The following is an 18,667-nucleotide window of genomic DNA, read 5'->3' on the forward strand; positions in this document are numbered from 1 at the left end:
CCTTCACACCTCAGCTCAAACTACATCACGATTTCAAAATGAGAATCTTTATTATGGTATCATCTTTGAAAATATCAAGCACGTTTAAAATGTGTCTTACATATAATGCACATTGTCCAGTGTAGTTAGGTGCAGATGAAATGTAAAAAAGGATGTAATAAAATAAAACATGTAACAGAACGTACCAATGCAAACAAAGCTGATTGTTAAACATTTAAAAACATCCTTACAATAAGATTAATTTCACAATTCAGTGTGCCCACCCTGGTAGTCAAACAATTCATGCTGTTGAACAAAAAAGGCATGTGACATTCTCATTCAAGAAAATAATCTGTGATTGATTTCTAAACAGTCCATTTACAAACTACACACCATTTTGGCCAGAACTCAATTACATGCACATCAGAGCCTCAGAAATCCAAGAACTCCTTACTCCATAACAATCCTCGGCATCTCATTGGAAGAATAATGATTGAAAGTATGTGTATCAAATCGGTCAACGCTGACAAATCTTAGAATCTCTTGGGAGAGCAACATGGAGATGGCATGAAAACTCCTCTTTACGATCAGTCTAAAACTCGGTAGTCCCTAGCAGCAGGCGGCCCTGGGCCGTTTCCCTGCCCCGCTGCACTCATCCAGGTCCACGGTGGGTGATCCCTCTCTCTCAGTCCTCTTCCTGATGATGGAGGGCAGCACCATGTCAAACAGAGCCTCAAACAGAGGGTCCACGTTATAGCCCGTCTTGGCACTGGTCTCAAAGCACATCTTCTCAGCAGGCAGGCTGTTAGTCTCCTCCATACCCTTGTATCTCAGGATCCTCCCATACAACGCCACTGCATCCTCCCGGCTCACCTGCTTGTTGACCGACACCCCCGACAGGGAGACGGGAGAGGCTGGAGGGGTGGGGCAGGCAGAAGGCACCCTGGGCCTCTCCCCGTCCTCCTCTCTCTGGTCCTCGGTCAGGCCGTCTTGGGTGGCTCCCAGCTGTGCCTGGAGGTCTGTGAGGTCGGCCTTGTTGCCCACGATGGCGTAGATGCAGTCATGATTGGCAGTGTCGGTCAGGGACAGGAAGCGCTCCTCCAGCTCAGCCAGACTCTGCCAGTTGGTCACATCGTAGGTGAGGATGACAGCAGCAGCGCCCCGGCAGTACATGGAGCCCAGCCCGTGGAACTGCTCCCGACCTGGGGGACACACCGGAAAGAATGATCAGAACACGTTAAGCACATAGGAGAGTAGTTGCATACACAAGAGTCAAAATATATTCATGATTGTGTTCTTATATAGACCAATGAATGTCAAGTAAAAGGCAAAAACGACCACAGACAAATTCACAAGCTTAATATAAATGGGCTTCCAAACTACAGGTAGCCAAGAGAGAGCGAGAGAGCGAATAGCTGAAAAACAAAAGCAACCATTGTTGTAGAAATATGCAAGAGCTCTTCAGTGTGTGTTTGTTTAAGTAAAGCGATTTTATCTTGGAGACTTCGTTCTGAACACTCCACCGTCACAGCCAAAATATGTGCAAAAATACAGGGAACCTTTGAACAAGGTCCAAATTAAATGTTTCACAGGTTGTAAGATACAGTATGTCCAGTAATTAAACCTTAGGCCTGAGTATCCAGGAGTAGCCTGCCTGACATAAAAACCCACCAAATAAGGAGAGCCAACTGAGCTGAAATCGAGTATGCTGACAGACATATCCCTAGGGTCAACCGAGTTAGGGGAGGGGAAGATTGTTGTTTGAAAGAACTTTCTCCAGGGTAAAAAGTCAGTGCGGGGCAGTGGGGCTAGGGTCCTATTCTGCCCAGAAACAGACAGTATGAAGCAGGGTAAAAGACAATACATCTGCTGGGAGGAGGGCCTGTCAGGATGACAAGTGCTGATCATGGACACACTAAACCACACCCCTCCCCCCTTGGTGTGTCTGTACAGCATGAGTCAACACTGCAGGGTTATATTAGGTCCAGTGAGTAGGTTATGGGTGAGTGGGCGGTTGAATCATATGCCGTCACCCTGACCCGCTACACAGTCACCTCCCTGTCATGTGACTGAGCAGCCGCCGGCGACTGGCTGTGTAACTTCTACAGGAAGTTGAACTATGTAAAGGTGTAAATTTCCAGGATTGTAATTGTCGGTTTATTAGAAATACTACTATAACCTAACGTAGCTTGAAAGAAACGCCTGAAACTAGATCCCCCACATTCTGGTCTTGATGACAATAAAAAATGATAATAGGCGGCGGAGCATATTCTCTTCAGCACTGCTCAACCAATCCTGAAAACCGTAACGTTCAGTTGTTTACGAGCCCACTGAGGCTACTACCACCTGAAGAAGTGACGTTGAATGGCATAGAATTCTACGTCAGGCAGAAATGAGTGTTTGGGTCAGGAAAGTTTCCTCTCATGACCTCTACTAGCCAGAATGCGGTTACATTCAGCTATTATTTACATAGTGCATGTGATGCACTGAGTCAACAGGTAGAAAAGACAAGCGACAGAACCTACCGGCACAGCAAAAAGTTAGGTAAACACTTTCCTGTGGATACGCCAGCTCCACCTCCTACCGTCAAAAGGCCCAACAGCATGTACAGGTAAAGTGTTAGTGTGGACACTATATAAATAATTACATTGAATATGTATTGTACTTACCTGCAGTATAGTATGATTGCTATTCATGTGTGCATGGTTACTATTGGAATTGACCTTGACCTTTCCTCTGAGGTCATCACCCAGAGTCGGATCTGTACAAGGCGACTATCACACGTTGATTGGGCTGTGTCGCTTTGCTGCATTTGTACGCCTTTAATTTCTTAGGTTGAAAATAAAGGAAATTAATATAGGCGCAGCAGCACCTCTTCAACCTCAGGAGGCTGAAGAAATTCGGCTTGTCACCAAAAGCACACAAACTTTTACAGATGCACAATCGAGAGCATCCTGTCGGGCTGTATCACCGCCTGGTACGGCAACTGCTCCGCCCACAACCGTAAGGCTCTCCAGAGGGTAGTGAGGTCTGCACAACGCATCACCGGGGGCAAACTACCTGCCCTCCAGGACACCTACACCACCCGATGTCACAGGAAGGCCAAAAAGATCAAGGACAACAACCACCCGAGCCACTGCCTGTTCACCCCGCTATCATCCAGAAGGCGAGGTCAGTACAGGTGCATCAAAGCGGGGACCGAGAGACTGAAAAACAGCTTATATCTCAAGGCCATCAGACTGTTAAACAGCCATCACTAACATTGAGTGGCTACTGCCATACATGTAAAAAATGTATCACTTGCCACTTTAAACAATGCCACTTAATATAATGTTTACATACACTACATTACGCATCTCATATGTATATACTGTACTCGATACCATCTACTGCATCTTGGTTATTACTGCATTGTCGGAACTAGAAGCACAAGCATTGCCACACTCGCATTAACATCTGCTAACCATGTGTATGTGACAAATAACATTTGATTTGAGATGGAGGTTGCCATGGGGGACTCTGCCTCTTATCAGTGAGGAGACTTTGTCTTATTGCTTTTTGTTCTATGTTGCTCTGTCTGTATGCTACGTCTTGCTTGTCCTATGTTGCTATGTCTTGTTCTATGTTGCTATTGTCTATATTGTAATTGTTTTTAATAACCTGCCCAGGGACTGCGGTTGAAAATTAGCCAGGTGGCTAAAACCGGCACTTTTACTGAAACGTTGATTAATGTGCACTGTCCCTGTAAAAATAAACTCAAACTCAACCTACAAACAAATGTGGGGCTCAAAACAGGCCTCAGCCCTCACACCAGCAGGGATCAGACTGCGTACGTATACCGGGGAGACCATACCATTGCTGGGGCCTCTGGAGGTGAAAGGGAATGGGCCTAGTTTACTAGGGTGTGACTGGCTCACCAAAATACAACTGCACTTGTTGAGAAACACACACGAGTGCCTGAGGATGTCACTCAAACGTACCCTGAGATTTTCAAAGATGAACTGGGCACACTGCAGGGCACTGCAGTTAAGCTGTTCGTGGATCACTAGGCAGAGCCTCGCTTTTTCAAACCCAGGACAGTGCCTTACGCCATGAAAAAGAAAGGAGGGAGTTGGAGCAGCAGCAAGAAACTAACCCATTCAGTTCTCCCGCTGGGCAGCTCCAATCGTTCCCGTTCTGAAAAGTGACGGCACTGTGTATATGTGGGGACTACAAACTCACCATCAACAGCGACGCTTGCTGGAGGCAAGACGTTCTCAAAGCTTGACATGAGTCATGCCTACCAACAGTTCCTCCTGGACAAGGACTCAAGAGTGTCACAGACAAGACGCACAAAGGCTTGTTCAGGTACAACCGCTTGGTTTTCGGAGTGGCGTCCAGTCCAGCCATTTTCCAGAGGACAATCTGCTGCATGGGATCCCTCATGTAGCAGCATACCTGGACGACATCCTGGTTACAGGTGAGACGTAGGAGGAGAACAGCCATCTGGACCAGGTGATAAAGAGATTCTCCGAGGCAGGGCTGCGCCTGAAGCGTTGCAAGTGCACATTCCAAGTAGTGTGTGACATACACTACCGTTCAAAAGTTTAGGATCACTTAGAAATGTCCTTATTTTTGAAAGAAAATCAGTTTTTGTCCATTAAAGTAACATCAAATTGGTCAGAAACAGTGTAGACATTGTTAATGTTGTAAATGGCTATTGTAGCTGGAAAACAGCTGATTTATGGAATATCTACATAGGTGTACAGAAGCCCATTATCAGCAACCATCACTCCTGTGTTCCAATGGCACGTTGTGTTAGCTAATCCAAGTTTCATTTTAAAAGGCTAATTGATCATTAGAAAACCCTTTTTCAAATATGTTAGCAAAGCTGAAAACTGTTGTTCTGATTACAGAAGCAATTAAACTGGCCTTCTTTAGACTAGTTGAGTATCTGGAGCGTCAGCATTTGTGGGTTTGATTACAGGCTCAAAATGTCCAGAAACAAAAATAACTTTAAGCATTAAGAGATACTGGAGGAGTGCTTGATGCCATCTGTCAAGCATGGTGGAGGCAATGTGATGGTCTGGGGGTGGTAAAGTGAGAGATTTGTACAGGGTAAAATGGATCTTGAAGGAGGAAGGCTATCACTCCATTTTGCAATGCCATGTCATACCCTGTGGACAGCGCTTAATTGGAGCCAATTTCCTCCTACAACAGGACATTGACCCAAAGCGACACTCCAAACTACGCAATAACTATTTAGGGAAGAAGCAGTCAGCTGGTATTGTTTCTATAATGGACTGGCCAGCACAGTCACTGGATCTCAACCCTACTGAGCTGTTGTGGGAGCAGCTTGAACGTATGGTACGTAAGAAGTGCCCATCAAACCAATACAACTTGTGGGAGGTGCTTCAGGAAGCACGGGGTGAAATCTCTAGAATGGCAAAGGTCTGCAAGGCTGTAATTTCTGCAAATGGAGGATTCTTTGATGAAAGCGAAGTTTGAAGGACACAATTATTTAAATTAAAAATCATTATTTATAAACCTTGTCAATGTCTTGACTATATTTCCTATTCATTTTGCAACTAATTTCATGTGTTTTCATGGAAAACAAGGACATTTCTAAGTGACCACAAACGTTTGAACGGTAGTGTACCTAGGTCACAAGATCACAGTGCAGGGCCTGTCCTGTGGAGGACAAAGTCAGCACAATCAAGGATGCTACAAATCCCAAGAACATGTCTGAGCGCAGGTCATTCCTGGACATGGTGAACTACTATGGTAAGTTACTCCCTGATCTGTCAACAGTGTTGGCTCTACTTTTTCAGCTGCGCCACAAAGAACGTAAATGATAGTGGGGACCAGCTCAAGAGAAAGCTTTCCAGGAAGTGAAAGCATTACTACAATTAGCACAACTGCTGGTTCATTTTGACCAAGACATCATTCTGTCATGCGACGCCTCGCCCTACGGCGTCGGGGCAGTACTCTGTCAGATGGAGAACGGATCAGACACACCCATTGGATTTTCATCAGGCACACTGACGAGTGCTGAGAAGGGTTATTCATTTAGACAAGGAAGGTCTGGCCATAGTCTTTGCTGTGAAACGCTTTCATCAGTACCTCCACGGTCATCTTTTCACCATATGCACTGACCACAAACCACTGAAGAGCCTATTCAGTGAATCAAGATGCATTCCTCCTTAGCGGAGCGGGCTGTGCAGATACTGAAAGAGGGGCTCAAAGGGATGACTGGAAGAACAATCACAACTAAGCTCTCTCGGTTCTTGTTCCATTACCGCATCACGCCACAAACAGGACAGGCTCCAGCTTAGATGTCCAAAAGCTCACCTGGATCTACTGCGTCGGGATATCAAAGCACGAGTGGAACGGAAGCAGGAGAAACAAAAAGAGACTTCACCACCACGCGAGGGCGAGACAGTTAAAACCCAATGACACCGTCTACATCCACAACTTCAGAAGCAGCCAGCACTGGTTGCCAGGTATCATTCTGAGTCAGTGGTCCAGTCTCCTTCGTGGTGAAACTGACTGATGGTCGAGTCATACGCAGACACCAGGACCACATCCGCCTGCGCTATGACAAAGAAAATACCATGTTTTCAGATGGAACAGCTGCGGGTGGTAGTATACAAGTTGAAATCCCACAGGAAACAGTATCTGAGGAAAAGCGGCATTCAGTGGTTTCAGCAGAGGGTGATGGAATTTCACAAACACCCAACTCGCTCCTGTGCTCCTCAGACCCATCGCCACTGGGAGACGCCTTACCTGTGTCTCGTGACACACCAGGAGTACTGCGCAGATCACAGCGTAGTCACAAGCCTTCTGAAAGACTAACTCTGTAGTTGAGACAGAGACTCATGGTGTTAGTGTCTGTGTGGAACAGCAGACCTAGTTGAAAATAAATAAGGGCTGTCATATTGTTTACATTTACAGTAACACTAGCAGAAGTTCTAAAGTGTTGTGAAGAAAAAAGAAAACACTGATGTGGTTTACTGGTCAACCTTATGTTTATTTCCTCACAGGAGGTATTGAAATTAAAGGGGGGAGAAGTGTTGGTGTGGACACTATATAAATAATTACATTGAATATGTATTGTACTTACCTGCAGTATAGTATGATTGCTATTCATGTGTGCATGGTTATTGGCATTGACCGTGGCCTTTTCCCTTTGATGAGGTCATCACCCAGAGTCGGATCTGTACAAGGCGACTATCACACGTTGAGTGGGCTGTATCGCTTTGCTGCATTTGTAAATCTTTTATTTCTTAGATTGAAAATAAAGGAAAGTAATATAGAAATGCGTGTGGGCATTCCTTGTCAAGTTACTACAAGTGTAAATATAATTGTATTAAACATTCTGCCTTGTAGAGACTATGGAGCCCTCTACAGCGACTTCTTTCAGACTGATATCCATGGAGTAACCATGGTAACAGTCTCATGTTTAGACAACCACATCCTTTGGTTGAAGTGAGACTGAATGTGTGGACAAGTGTACGTGTGAGTAGTAGGTGTTTGGGAGTATGCGTTCGTTTTTACATTTGTACTGTTGGCTATACTAAAAAGCTAACCCTCCCCAAGCGTCATAACATGAGTCCGCTGTAAAAAAAAAAAAAAAAAAGTCACAGTAGGAACACCCATTGGGTACAGAGGGAACCAATCTTGTGATGTTCCCCTTTCATTTGTTTGGTTTGTGATATCATAGACTTGGCTGACATTCATTCATTGTTTTCAATGATTGCAGAATCAAAGCCGTTTCACCAGTCTGGGTATACCATGCTGTACGGAATTCACACACCGCTCTAGAATGTAGTGAAATGCAGGTAAATTCAAGAGCATGCTACTAAATTAATGTCTGAGTCTATTTCTTAGCCTATATTATGAATCACATACAATTAATCATTAGATTGTACAAAAGTGTTGATTAAATAAGGGCATTAGTTTGTTGTGATCGTTACTAGTTTAGACTACACAGCTCTTGGTTGTGTCTCCTCATATTTCAGCGTTGGGAGTTGGTAACATTGAGGTATTTCCACACTTTGGACCAATCAAAATCAACTTGATACAAGAAATTCACAATGAAAACTGAAACAAAAAATGTCAGGGAGAGTAGATATTGAAATTCAGTCTTAGTTTGTGTGTGTGTGTGTGTATTAGAGGTCGACCGATTATGATTTTTCAACGCCGATACCGATTATTGGAGGACCAAAAAAGCCGATACCGATTAATCAGCCGATTTTTTTAATATGTATTTGTAATAATGACAATTACAACAATACTGAATGAACACTTATTTTAACTTAATATAATACATCAATAAAATCAATTTAGCCTCAAATAAATAATGAAACATGTTCAATTTGGTTTAAATAATGCAAAAACAAAGTGTTGGAGTAGAAAGTAAAAGTGCAATATGTGCCATGTAAGAAAGCTAACGTTTAAGTTCCTTGCTCAGAACATGAGAAAGCTGGTGGTTCCTTTTAACATGAGTCTTCAATATTCCCAGGTAAGAAGTTTTAGGTTGTAGTTATTATAGGACTATCTCTCTATACGATTTGTATTTCATATACCTTTGACTATTGGATGTTCTTATAGGCACTTTAGTATTGCCAGTGTAACAGTATAGCTTCCGTCCCTCTCCTCGCTCCTACCTGGGCTCGAACCAGGAACACATCGACAACAGCCACCCTCGAAGCAGCGTTACCCATGCAGAGCAAGGGGAACAACTACTCCAAGTCTCAGAGCGAGTGACGTTTGAAACACTATTAGCGCGCACCCCGCTAACTAGCTAGCCATTTCACATCAGTTACACCAGCCTAATCTCGGGAGTTGATAGGTCATAAACAGCACAAGGCTTGAAGCATTGCATAGAGCTGCTGGCAAAAACGCACGAAAGTGCTGTTTGAATGAATGCTTACGAGCCTGCTGGTGCCTACCATCGCTCAGTCAGACTGCTCTATCAAATCATAGACTTAATTATAACACACAGAAATAGGAGCCTTAGGTCATTAATATGGTCGAATCCGGAAACTATCATCTCAAACAAAACGTTTATACTTTCAGTGAAATACGGAACCGTTCCGTATTTTATCTAACGGGTGGCATCCATAAGTCTAAATATTCCTGTTACATTGCACAACCTTCAATGTTATGTAATAATTACGTAAAATTATGGCAAATTAGTTCGCAATGAGCCAGGCGGCCCAAACTGTTGCATATACCCTGACTCTGCGGGCAATGAACGCAAGAGAAGTGACACAATTTCACCTGGTTAATATTACCTGCTAACCAGGATTTATTTTAGCTAAATATGTAGGTTTAAAAATATATACTAATGTGTATTGATTTTAAGAAAGGCATTGATGTTTATGGTTAGGTACACGTTGGAGCAACGACAGTCCTTTTTCACGAATGCATATAATCGATTCAGTGCGCAATGCAGGACACGCTAGATAAACTAGTAATATCATCAACCATGTGTAGTTATAACTAGTGATTATGATTGATTGATTTTTTATAAGATAAGTTTAATGCTAGCTAGCAACTTACCTTGGCTTCTTACTGCATTCGCATAACAGGCAGCCTCCTCCTGGGGCAGGTGGTTAGAGCGTTGGACTAGTTAACCGTAAGGTTGCAAGATTGAATCCCTGAGCTGACAAGGTAAACATCTGTGGTTCTGCCCCTGAACAAGGCAGTTAACCCACCGTTCCTAGGCCGTCATTGAATATAAGAATGTGTTCTTAACTGACTTGCCTAGTTAAATAAAAGGTGTAAAAAAATATATATATATATAAATAAAAATCGGCAAAATCGGAGTCCAAAATTACCGATTTCCGATTGTTATGAAAACTTGAAATTGGCCCCAATTAAAATCGGCCATTCCAATTAATCGGTCGACCTCTAGTGTGTATATATGTGTAAATATTTGTATGAACATTACAAGATTCAATAACTGACAAACTGAACAAGTTCCCTGTATCCCTGAACAAAGGGGGAGGGTCAAAATCAAAAGTAACATTGAGCTCTGGGGTGGCCACCAGCTGCATTAAGTACTGCAGTGCATCGCCTCATGGACTGCACCAGATTTGACAGTTCTTGCTGTGAGATGTTAACCCACTCTTCCACCAAGGCACCTGCAAGTTCGCAGACATTTCTGGGGGGGGGGGGGGGGGGTGGCCCTGGCCATCACCGTCCGATCCAACAGGTCCCAAGTGTGCTCAATGGGATTGAGAACCAGGCTCTTCGCTGGCCTTGGTAGAACACTGACATTCCTGTCTTGCAGGAAATCATGTACAGAACGAGCAGTATGGCTGGTGGCATTGTCATGCTGGAGGGTCATGTCAGGATGAGCCTGCAGGAAGGGTACCACATGAGGGAGGAGAATGTCTTCCCTGTAACGCACAGCATTGAGATTGCCTGCAATGACAAGCTCAGTCCGATGATGCTGTGACACATCGCCACAGACCATGACAGACCCTCCACCTCCAAATCGATCCCGCTCCAGAGTACAGGCCTCGGTGTAATGCTCATTCCTTTGACGATAAACGCGAATCCAACCATCACCCCTGGTGAGACAAAACCGAGACTCGTCAGTGAAGAGCACTTTTGCCAGTCAGGTCTGGTCCAGCAATGGTGGGTTTGTGCCCATAGGCGATGTTGTTGCCGGTGATGTCTGATGAGGACCTGCGTTACAACAGGCCTACAAGCCCTCAGTCCAGCCTCTCTCAGCTGATTGTGGACAGTCTGGGCACTGATGGAGGAATTATGCATTCCTGGTGTAACTCGGGCAGTTGTTGCCATCCTGTACCTGTCCCGCAGGTGTGAAGTTCGGATGTACCTATCCTGTGCAGGTGTTGTTACACGTGGTCTGCCACTGCAAGGATGATCAGCTGTCCGTTCTGTCTCCCTGTAGTGCTGTCTTAGGCGTCTCACAGTCCGGACATTGCAATTTATTGCCCTGGCTACATCTGCAATCCTCATGTCTCCCTGCAGCATGCCTAAGGCACATTCACGCAGATGAGCAGGGACCCTGGACATATTTCATTTGGTGTTTTTCAGAGTCAGTAGAAAGGCTTCTTTAGTGTGCTAAGTTTTCATAACTGTGACCTTAATTGCCTACCATCTGTAAGCTGTTAATGAACACCTGTAAGCTGTTAGTGTCTTTAGGACCATTCCACAGGTGTATGTTCATTAATTGTTTATGGTTCATTGAACAAGCATGGTAAACAGTGTTTAAACCCTTTACAATGAAGATCAGTTTTGGAACACTAAGCCCTTGACTGCCTTCACCAGGTGGCTGTGTTACAAGTGGTTTGCTTTTGAACAATAAGTCACCTGACTACAGCCATCTAGTTTTGAACCAAGAAGAAGACAAGGAGTAGGCAAGAAGGAGTCGACCGGGATGGGCGAGAGGAATGTCCAGTTGGCCCGAAAAGCATGGTAAATTAACGTTACTGAGTGTCAAGCCAGCTAGCTTGGCTACAACGGATAAAGTCGAGTTGGCTATTTAGCAGCGTTTTACAGCCATATCGGTTTTACTCTATTTTGTTTCCCACAGATTTTATTTAGAAATAGCACATTATCACACACAAACATGCAGCCACTAGCTAGCTTGCCAGTTGACGTTCTGACCATGGAGCCGTGACAGTTCGATTAAGCAGCGACCACTTTGTGACCATAATGACATTATATATTCACTATAATCATGCTAAATTTTGAGTAAAACTTCAGTATCGTTTGAACTATACTGAACAAAAATAAATGCAACATGTAGTGTGGGTTGCATGTTTCATGAACTGAAAAAAAAAGATCAAAAAAGTTCCATTAGCAAAAACAGCCAAAAATGTTATGCCCAAATTTGTTAACATCCCTGTTAGTGAGCATTTCTCCCTTGTCAAGATAATCCATCCATCTGTTGTTTTGGAGAATTTGGGAGTAGTATTTCTGTCTGTAATAAAGCCCTTTTGAGGGGAAACTGGGCCTGGCTCCCCAGTGGGTGGGCCTGGCTGCCCAGTACACCCCTGCCCAGTCATGTGAAATCCATAGATTAGGACCTAATGAGCTTATTTCAATTGACCAATTTCCTTAAATGAACTAACTCAGCAAAAACTTTGAAATTGTTTGAGAGATAGATGATAGTCCAAACACGATTGTATTTCTGATGCAATTCTCTATTGAATGAACATATCTCCATAAACATTGAATGAAATAAGCATTTTATGCTTGAACACCCTACGTGGGCAGAGATTTGAGGATTTGGGTGAAGTTACAACATCTGAGCCCTACTATTTTCTGTCAATCATCCACTCCCAAACAGTTTATGCCTTAATTGCACAATCATATAACTAGATCAACTTCCTATTTTAACCTCATGTGGACATAGCACTGTGACTGAGTCAGAAAGCGAAGCCCTTTACTGTAACCCTAACCCAGTGAGTGACTAAAGACAACAGCATCCTGCAGAGAGGTCATGGGGATATGGAGCAGGGACGGAAAATAGTGTTTATGTGCCTCAGTGGTTTGTGGCTAAGTGGTTTTTCTACCTTTCTAAACCAACATCAGACAGTCACTTGACTGGAGTTAGGCCTAAACCCCATACGACAATGCTGTGAATGTAAATTAAACACACTCATTTGAGCATTTTGTCACCAGTTTCTTGCGGTAAGTTGACCAAAATCATGTTGCTAATGGTCATTATATCCCATTGTAGTGTCATATGACCAAGTCACCTTTCTTTTAGCTGCCGTGAATGATAAGTGCACAAGTCTACTTTTAGAGTTATTATCAAAATTCGTAAGAATTACAAAGTGAAAATGGATTCAAAATGGTCAACCTCTGCTGGTGATTTGCAGAATGTGCATTGATACAAGTAAAAAGAGGCCTGTGATTGGTTACATTGCCTACTGTGCCAATTTCTCTGTATAAAATGGGCCATAACTTCAAAAAGTAGCAGAGATCCCACTTTGGAACATTGATATGCCCATAGAGTATATTATGTTCAACAGTATCATGAAACTTTTGCAGAATCAAAAATGTTCTCAATATTCATAAATTAATGCAAAACCAAATATTACTTAAATCAAAATACTACTCATATTACAGAGCAAGCGGTAAAGCGTCATATGACACCAATTCAGGCTTTGTAGCACTTACAGATGAAACACTACGGAGTCTTAAAGGAGGCTTGGGTAAGCCCAAAATGTTATAAATTTGCCAAATAATTTCTCAATTATAGATTTAGATATAAATGTCAAATATAAGTCAAGAATCCTTCCTACAAAAAGGAGCATTCTAAGGATTACTTTTCTATAAAATATCCCAAATCATGGTCTATTTTTGTCTAGAGTTCGTAAGGAAATCGCTAAATAGAAGTTCACTGACTCTTGGTAAATATGGACCCAGGATGGTCAAAATGTAGGTCATATATCCGGACGTCACATCTCCCCTGTTATTATAGAATATATCAGAAAGTGCCAATTTGATACAGATAACCAAACCAATTCCTGTCATTATTTCCAGGTTACAACCTATGATGAGAGCCTGGGGGCTTTCAAAAACACTGAATGTAGAGTTCAGGCCTGTGTGTCTTTCTGAAAAATTTCAGGTCTAAACAACCAAAACCTCATTCAATGAAACTCTGGTGAATTCAATATCGTAATTAAGTCACGATTGCATAATGCATTACGTGCACCACCTCTAGACTTGTGCAACTGTGATTGGGTAACCCTGAGATGGCAGTCTATGATTGGGTAACACAGGAATAAACCGATTGTCATCATTACAAAATGTTGACTTGATTTGTTGCATTTTGTCTCTTTATAATCAACTGGTCCTTGATTTTGTACATTTGGTAAAAATCATTCAAAATCAACAGTGTTGGCTGTTGGGTATTGCCCCCAGCCTTTCCAGAAGATGCCGACCCTACCATTACGCTTGTTTACACTGAGGTCGGAAGGTAAACATGGTTAACCTACATTAAGACACCGTGGATGCAATGATGGGATATGCCACTGTACTACAAATTTGACCTTTATCCACACTGCTCTATCGAGTAGATTAAAATAGTTCCAGTTTTCCATGAAAACTGCCTTTTTGTCCTCATGCGAGGCAGCAGTAGGCATATCAGCCATTAGGAAATGACACATCACGTTCAACAACAAAAAGGAGCTGATTGGCTGACACTGCCATTCCAAAATGGCTGCGGTGGCTACTGCTAGCTACTCTATGTATACACACACAAAAGTAGGTGGACACCCCTTCAAATTAGTTGAGTCGGCCATTTCAGGCACACCTTTTGCTGACAGGTGTATAAGATCGAGCACAAAGCCATGCAATCTCCATAGACAAACATTTCACAGTAGAATTGCCTTACTGAAGAGCTCAGACTTTCAACGTGGCACAGTCATAGGATGTCACCTTCCCAACAAGTCAGATCGTTGCCCTGCTAGAGCTGCCCCGGGCAACTGTAATTGCTGTTATTGTGAAGTGGAAACATTCAGGAGCAACAACGGCTCAGCCGCGAAGTGGTAGGCCACACAAGCTCACAGAACGGGACCAGAGTGCTGATGCGTGTAGAGCCTAAAAATCATCTGTCCTCGGTTTCAACACTCACTACCGAGTTCCAAAGTGCCTCGAAGCAACGTCAGCACAATAACTATTTGTCAGGAGCTTCATGAAATGGGTTTCCATGGCCAAGCAGCCACACACAAGCCTAAGATCACCATGCGCAAAGCCAATAGTCGGCTGGAGTGGTGTAAAGCGTGCCGCCATTGGACTCTGGAGCAGTGGAAACACGTTCTCTGGAGTGATGAATCCCACTTCACCATCTGGCAGTCCGACAGACGAATCTGGGTTTGGCAGATGCCAGGAGTAAGCTACCTGCCTGAATGCAGTGTCAACTGTAATGTTTGGTGGAGGAGGAATAATGGTCTGGGGCTATTTTACATGGTTCAGGCTAGGCCCCTTAGTTCCAGAAGGGAAATCTTGACACTACAGCATACAATGACCTAGACGATTCTGTGCTTCCAACTTTGTGGCAACAGTTTGGGGAAAGTACTTTCCTGTTTCAGCATGACAATTCCCCCTGTGCACAAAGCAAGACCCATACAGAAATGGTTTGATGAGATCGGTGTGGAAGAACTTGACTGACCTGCACAGAGCCCTGACCTCAACCCCATCGGGATGAATTGGAACGCCGACTGCGAGCCATGTCTAATCGCCCAACATCAGTGCCCAACCTTACTAATGCTGTTGTGGCTGAATAGAAGCAAGTACCCATAAAAATGTTCCAACATCTAGTGGAAAGCCTAGGGGGGGAACAAACTCCATATTAATGTCAATGATTTTGGATTGAGATGTTTGACGAGCAGGTGTCCACATACTTTTGGTCATGTCTTGTAGCATGATGACGAAAAGGGCAGTTCTCCTTTAAAACAAACAGTAGTTCAAATCTTCTCTATGCATCAGTACGGATAACTAACATGGAGTACAGTGGCATATCCCGTCGCTGCATTGAGGTAGGTTTTCCAACTCATATCTCGCTCTGGCACCACAGTGTCTTAATGTAACCATGACTGCCATCTGACCCTAGTGTAGCTCAGTGTAAACAAGCGTAATGGTAGGGTCGGTATCTTCTGGCAACCCCCAGCCCAATGCCTAACACCAGATCTTGAATGATATATATAGCCTAACCTTTCATGAATGTAGCAATATAAAATGTAATGTTACTGTCCCTGAGCATTAGATAACGTTGTGCTATAATCATGTGCTATAACCTCATCCACATTGCCAACTACAACATGATATGGGTTTTGGGGAATGAATGAATTAGCCATGATTTCAAGGCAATTTTATTGACTCTGCACAATATGATCTAGTCAAAACGTAATAGGCATCGACTTGTCTGACATTGTGATTCTTGTTCAGTAGTTTATTTAAACTGGTAAACCAGATCACTAATCTAACACTCAGGCATGAAAGGAGCTGTACAGGCCAAACAACCCTTAGGTGGTGTAGTCACATGCTCTCCACAAGTCAACACTAGAAATCATCAACAGAGCTGACCATTGTAAAGAGCCTACGGGGCTCCCAAGTGGCACAGCGCTCTAAGACACTGCATCTCAGTGGTAGAGAGGAGTCACTACAGACCCTGGTTCGATTCCAGGCTGTATCACAACCGGCCGTGATTGGGAGTCCCATAGGGCGGCAAACAATTGGCCCAGCGTCGTACGTGTTTGGCTGGGGTAGCAGTCATTGTAAATAAGAATGTGTTCTTAACTGACTTGCCTAATTATATTAAATAATTTCAGGCTACACTGATTTTTAAACGTGTAGAGGTTCTTTAAAACAGGCGTGGAGATCAAACATTGAGGAAACTAAAGTCTAAGACTTACTAAACGAGCCCTTACTCATAACAGTCAATATTGAACACCTTACCAGCAGTGTCCCAAATGGAGATATTGTAGGGTCCCCATTGTTTGAGGAAAAACGCCCCTCCGACGGTGCTGATGGTGTCTTTAAATTTCTTCTCCGTGTACCTGTGAAGCAGCGAGGTCTTCCCAACGTTCATGTCGCCCAGAATGACAACTTTGACGTCGGGCTTCCTCATCTTGGAAAGTTCGGGCATGGTTCTTGACCCGCGCCGCTTGGCAATCCTCCTCAGCGGTCTAGCAGAGACACACTCAATGCTGTACTTCACTTTCATTTAAAAGCACTAGTTTACAGATAAAGTGCACGTTGTCATTTTGACATCAACCGATTAAAACCCACCGAAATCGCCCTGGGTGTTCGATATAATTCAAGCGATTAAACAATCAACATCTCGATATAACAAACACGTCACGTTAGACGACCACAGCTCTTCCCTCTCTCTCGTCCACTTGTTGAAAGTGAACTTCAAAAATTGTGATGAAACCGGACGTTGATTTAAAAGCTTGAAGGGTCATGGTTAGAAGGGATACAGCTTTTGTCAAATTGATGTCAGATTACATTTTTACATAGAAGATTAGGAGAATTTACGCAGCAGGTGATGAGAATTAACGTACCAGGTTAAGAGAATCATGTTACGGAGGGTCATGGATAGGGTCATGGATAGAAGGGATCCAGATTTAGTCAAATTAACATCAGATTTTACTTTTCATAGCAGGTTAGGAGAATTTAAAGGAAAACTCCACCGAAAACTATATTTTGGTATTTGTTTCATTTGTCCATTGATATGTAACTTTCAAAATACAGAAATCATCCCAGTATGATTCATTTTGCATCATATGATGCTTTTTCGTTGGAGTTTCTTTTAAGTATGGAGGACCAAAGCTGACTTGATCAGAATTAAATGGATAAATAAATGCACACATAAATAGATAAATACAGTACCAGTCAAAAGTGTGGACACACCTACACATTCAACGGTTTTTCTTTATTTAACTATTTTCTACATTGTAGAATAATGGTGAAGACATCAAAACTATGAAATAAAACATATGGAATCATGTAGTAACCAAAAAGAAGTGTTAAACAAATTCTTCAAAGTAGCCACCCTTTGCCTTGATGACAGCTTTGCACACTCTTGGAATTCTCTCAACCAGCTTCATGAGGAATGTTTTTCCAACAGTCTTGAAGGAGTTCCCACATATGCTAAGCACTTGTTGGCTACTTTTTCTTCACTCTGCGGTCCAACTCGTCCCAAACCATCCCAATTAGGTTAAGGTCGGGTGATTGTGGGGGCCATGTCTTCTGATGCAGCACTCAATCACTCTCCTTCTTGGTCGTCAATGGCCCTTACACAGCCTGGAGGTGTGTTGGGTCATTGTCCTGTTGAAAAACAAATTAAAGTCCCACTAAGCACAAACCAGATGGGAATGCGTATCGTTACAGAATGCTGTGGTAGCCATGCTGGTTAAGTGTGCCTTGAATTCTAAATAAATCAAAGACAGTGTCACCAGCAAAGCATCCCCACACCATCACACCTCCTCCTCTCACATTTGGACTCATCAGACCAAAGGACAGATTTCCACCGGTCTAATGTCTAATGCTCGTGTTTCTTGGCCCAAGCAAGTCTCTTCTTATTATTGTTGTCCTTTAGTAGTGGTTTCTTTGCAGCAATTTGACTATGAAGGCCTGATTCACGCAGTCTCCTCTGAACAGTTGATGTTGAAATGTGTCTGTTACTTGAACTCCGTGAAGGATTTATTTGGGCTGCAATCCGAGGTGCAATTAACTCTAATGAACTTATTCTCTTCAGCAGAAGTAACTCTGGGTCTTCCTTTCCTGTGGTGGTGCTCATGAGAGCCAGTTTCATCATGGAGACAGTTTTGGCGACTGCACTTGAAGAAACGTTAAAAGTTCTTGAAATGTTCCGCATTGACAGACCTTCATGTCTTAAAGTAATCATGGACTGTAGTTTCTCTTTGCTTATTTGAGCTGTTCTTGCTATATGTACTTGGTCTTTTACCAAATAGGGCTATCTTCTGTATACCACCACTACCTTGTCACAACACAACTGATTGGCTAAAATGCATTAAGAAGGAAAGAAATTACACAAATGAACTTTTAACAAGGCACACCTGTTAATTGAAATGCATTCCAGGTGACTACCTCATGAATCTGGTTGAGAGAATGCCAAGAGTGTGCAAAGCTGTCATCAAGGCAAAGGGTGGCTACTTTGATGAATCTCAAATCTAAAATATATTTTGAT

The 18,667-nt window shown here is 43.1% G+C and overlaps 1 protein-coding gene across 1 annotated transcript; it reads right to left on the bottom strand.

Annotated features, from left to right (window-relative positions):
• Positions 1 to 25: 25 nt before the first annotated feature.
• Positions 26 to 16,877, bottom strand: LOC120058460 (ras-related protein Rab-20-like). The gene is made up of 2 exons (XM_039007126.1): positions 16,411 to 16,877; positions 26 to 1,181 (listed from the first exon to the last, which is right to left on the bottom strand). The coding sequence occupies exons 1-2, from the start codon at positions 16,676 to 16,678 to the stop codon at positions 589 to 591; spliced, it is 861 nt and encodes a 286-aa protein (XP_038863054.1). The 5' UTR covers positions 16,679 to 16,877; the 3' UTR covers positions 26 to 588.
• Between the last annotated feature and the right edge of the window lie 1,790 nt (positions 16,878 to 18,667).

The sequence above is a fragment of the Salvelinus namaycush genome, chromosome 13 (assembly GCF_016432855.1).
Source record: "Salvelinus namaycush isolate Seneca chromosome 13, SaNama_1.0, whole genome shotgun sequence".
Taxonomy (NCBI): domain Eukaryota; kingdom Metazoa; phylum Chordata; class Actinopteri; order Salmoniformes; family Salmonidae; genus Salvelinus; species Salvelinus namaycush.

Bases quoted from the DNA above. Each gene is read 5' to 3' on its own strand.
- LOC120058460 (XM_039007126.1), bottom strand. From the start codon at position 16,678: ATGAAAGTGAAGTACAGCATTGAGTGTGTCTCTGCTAGACCGCTGAGG. The intron at 1,182-16,410 runs GTAAGGTGTTCA...TGTGTCCCCCAG, and splicing joins CTCCATTTGGGACACTGCTG to GTCGGGAGCAGTTCCACGGG.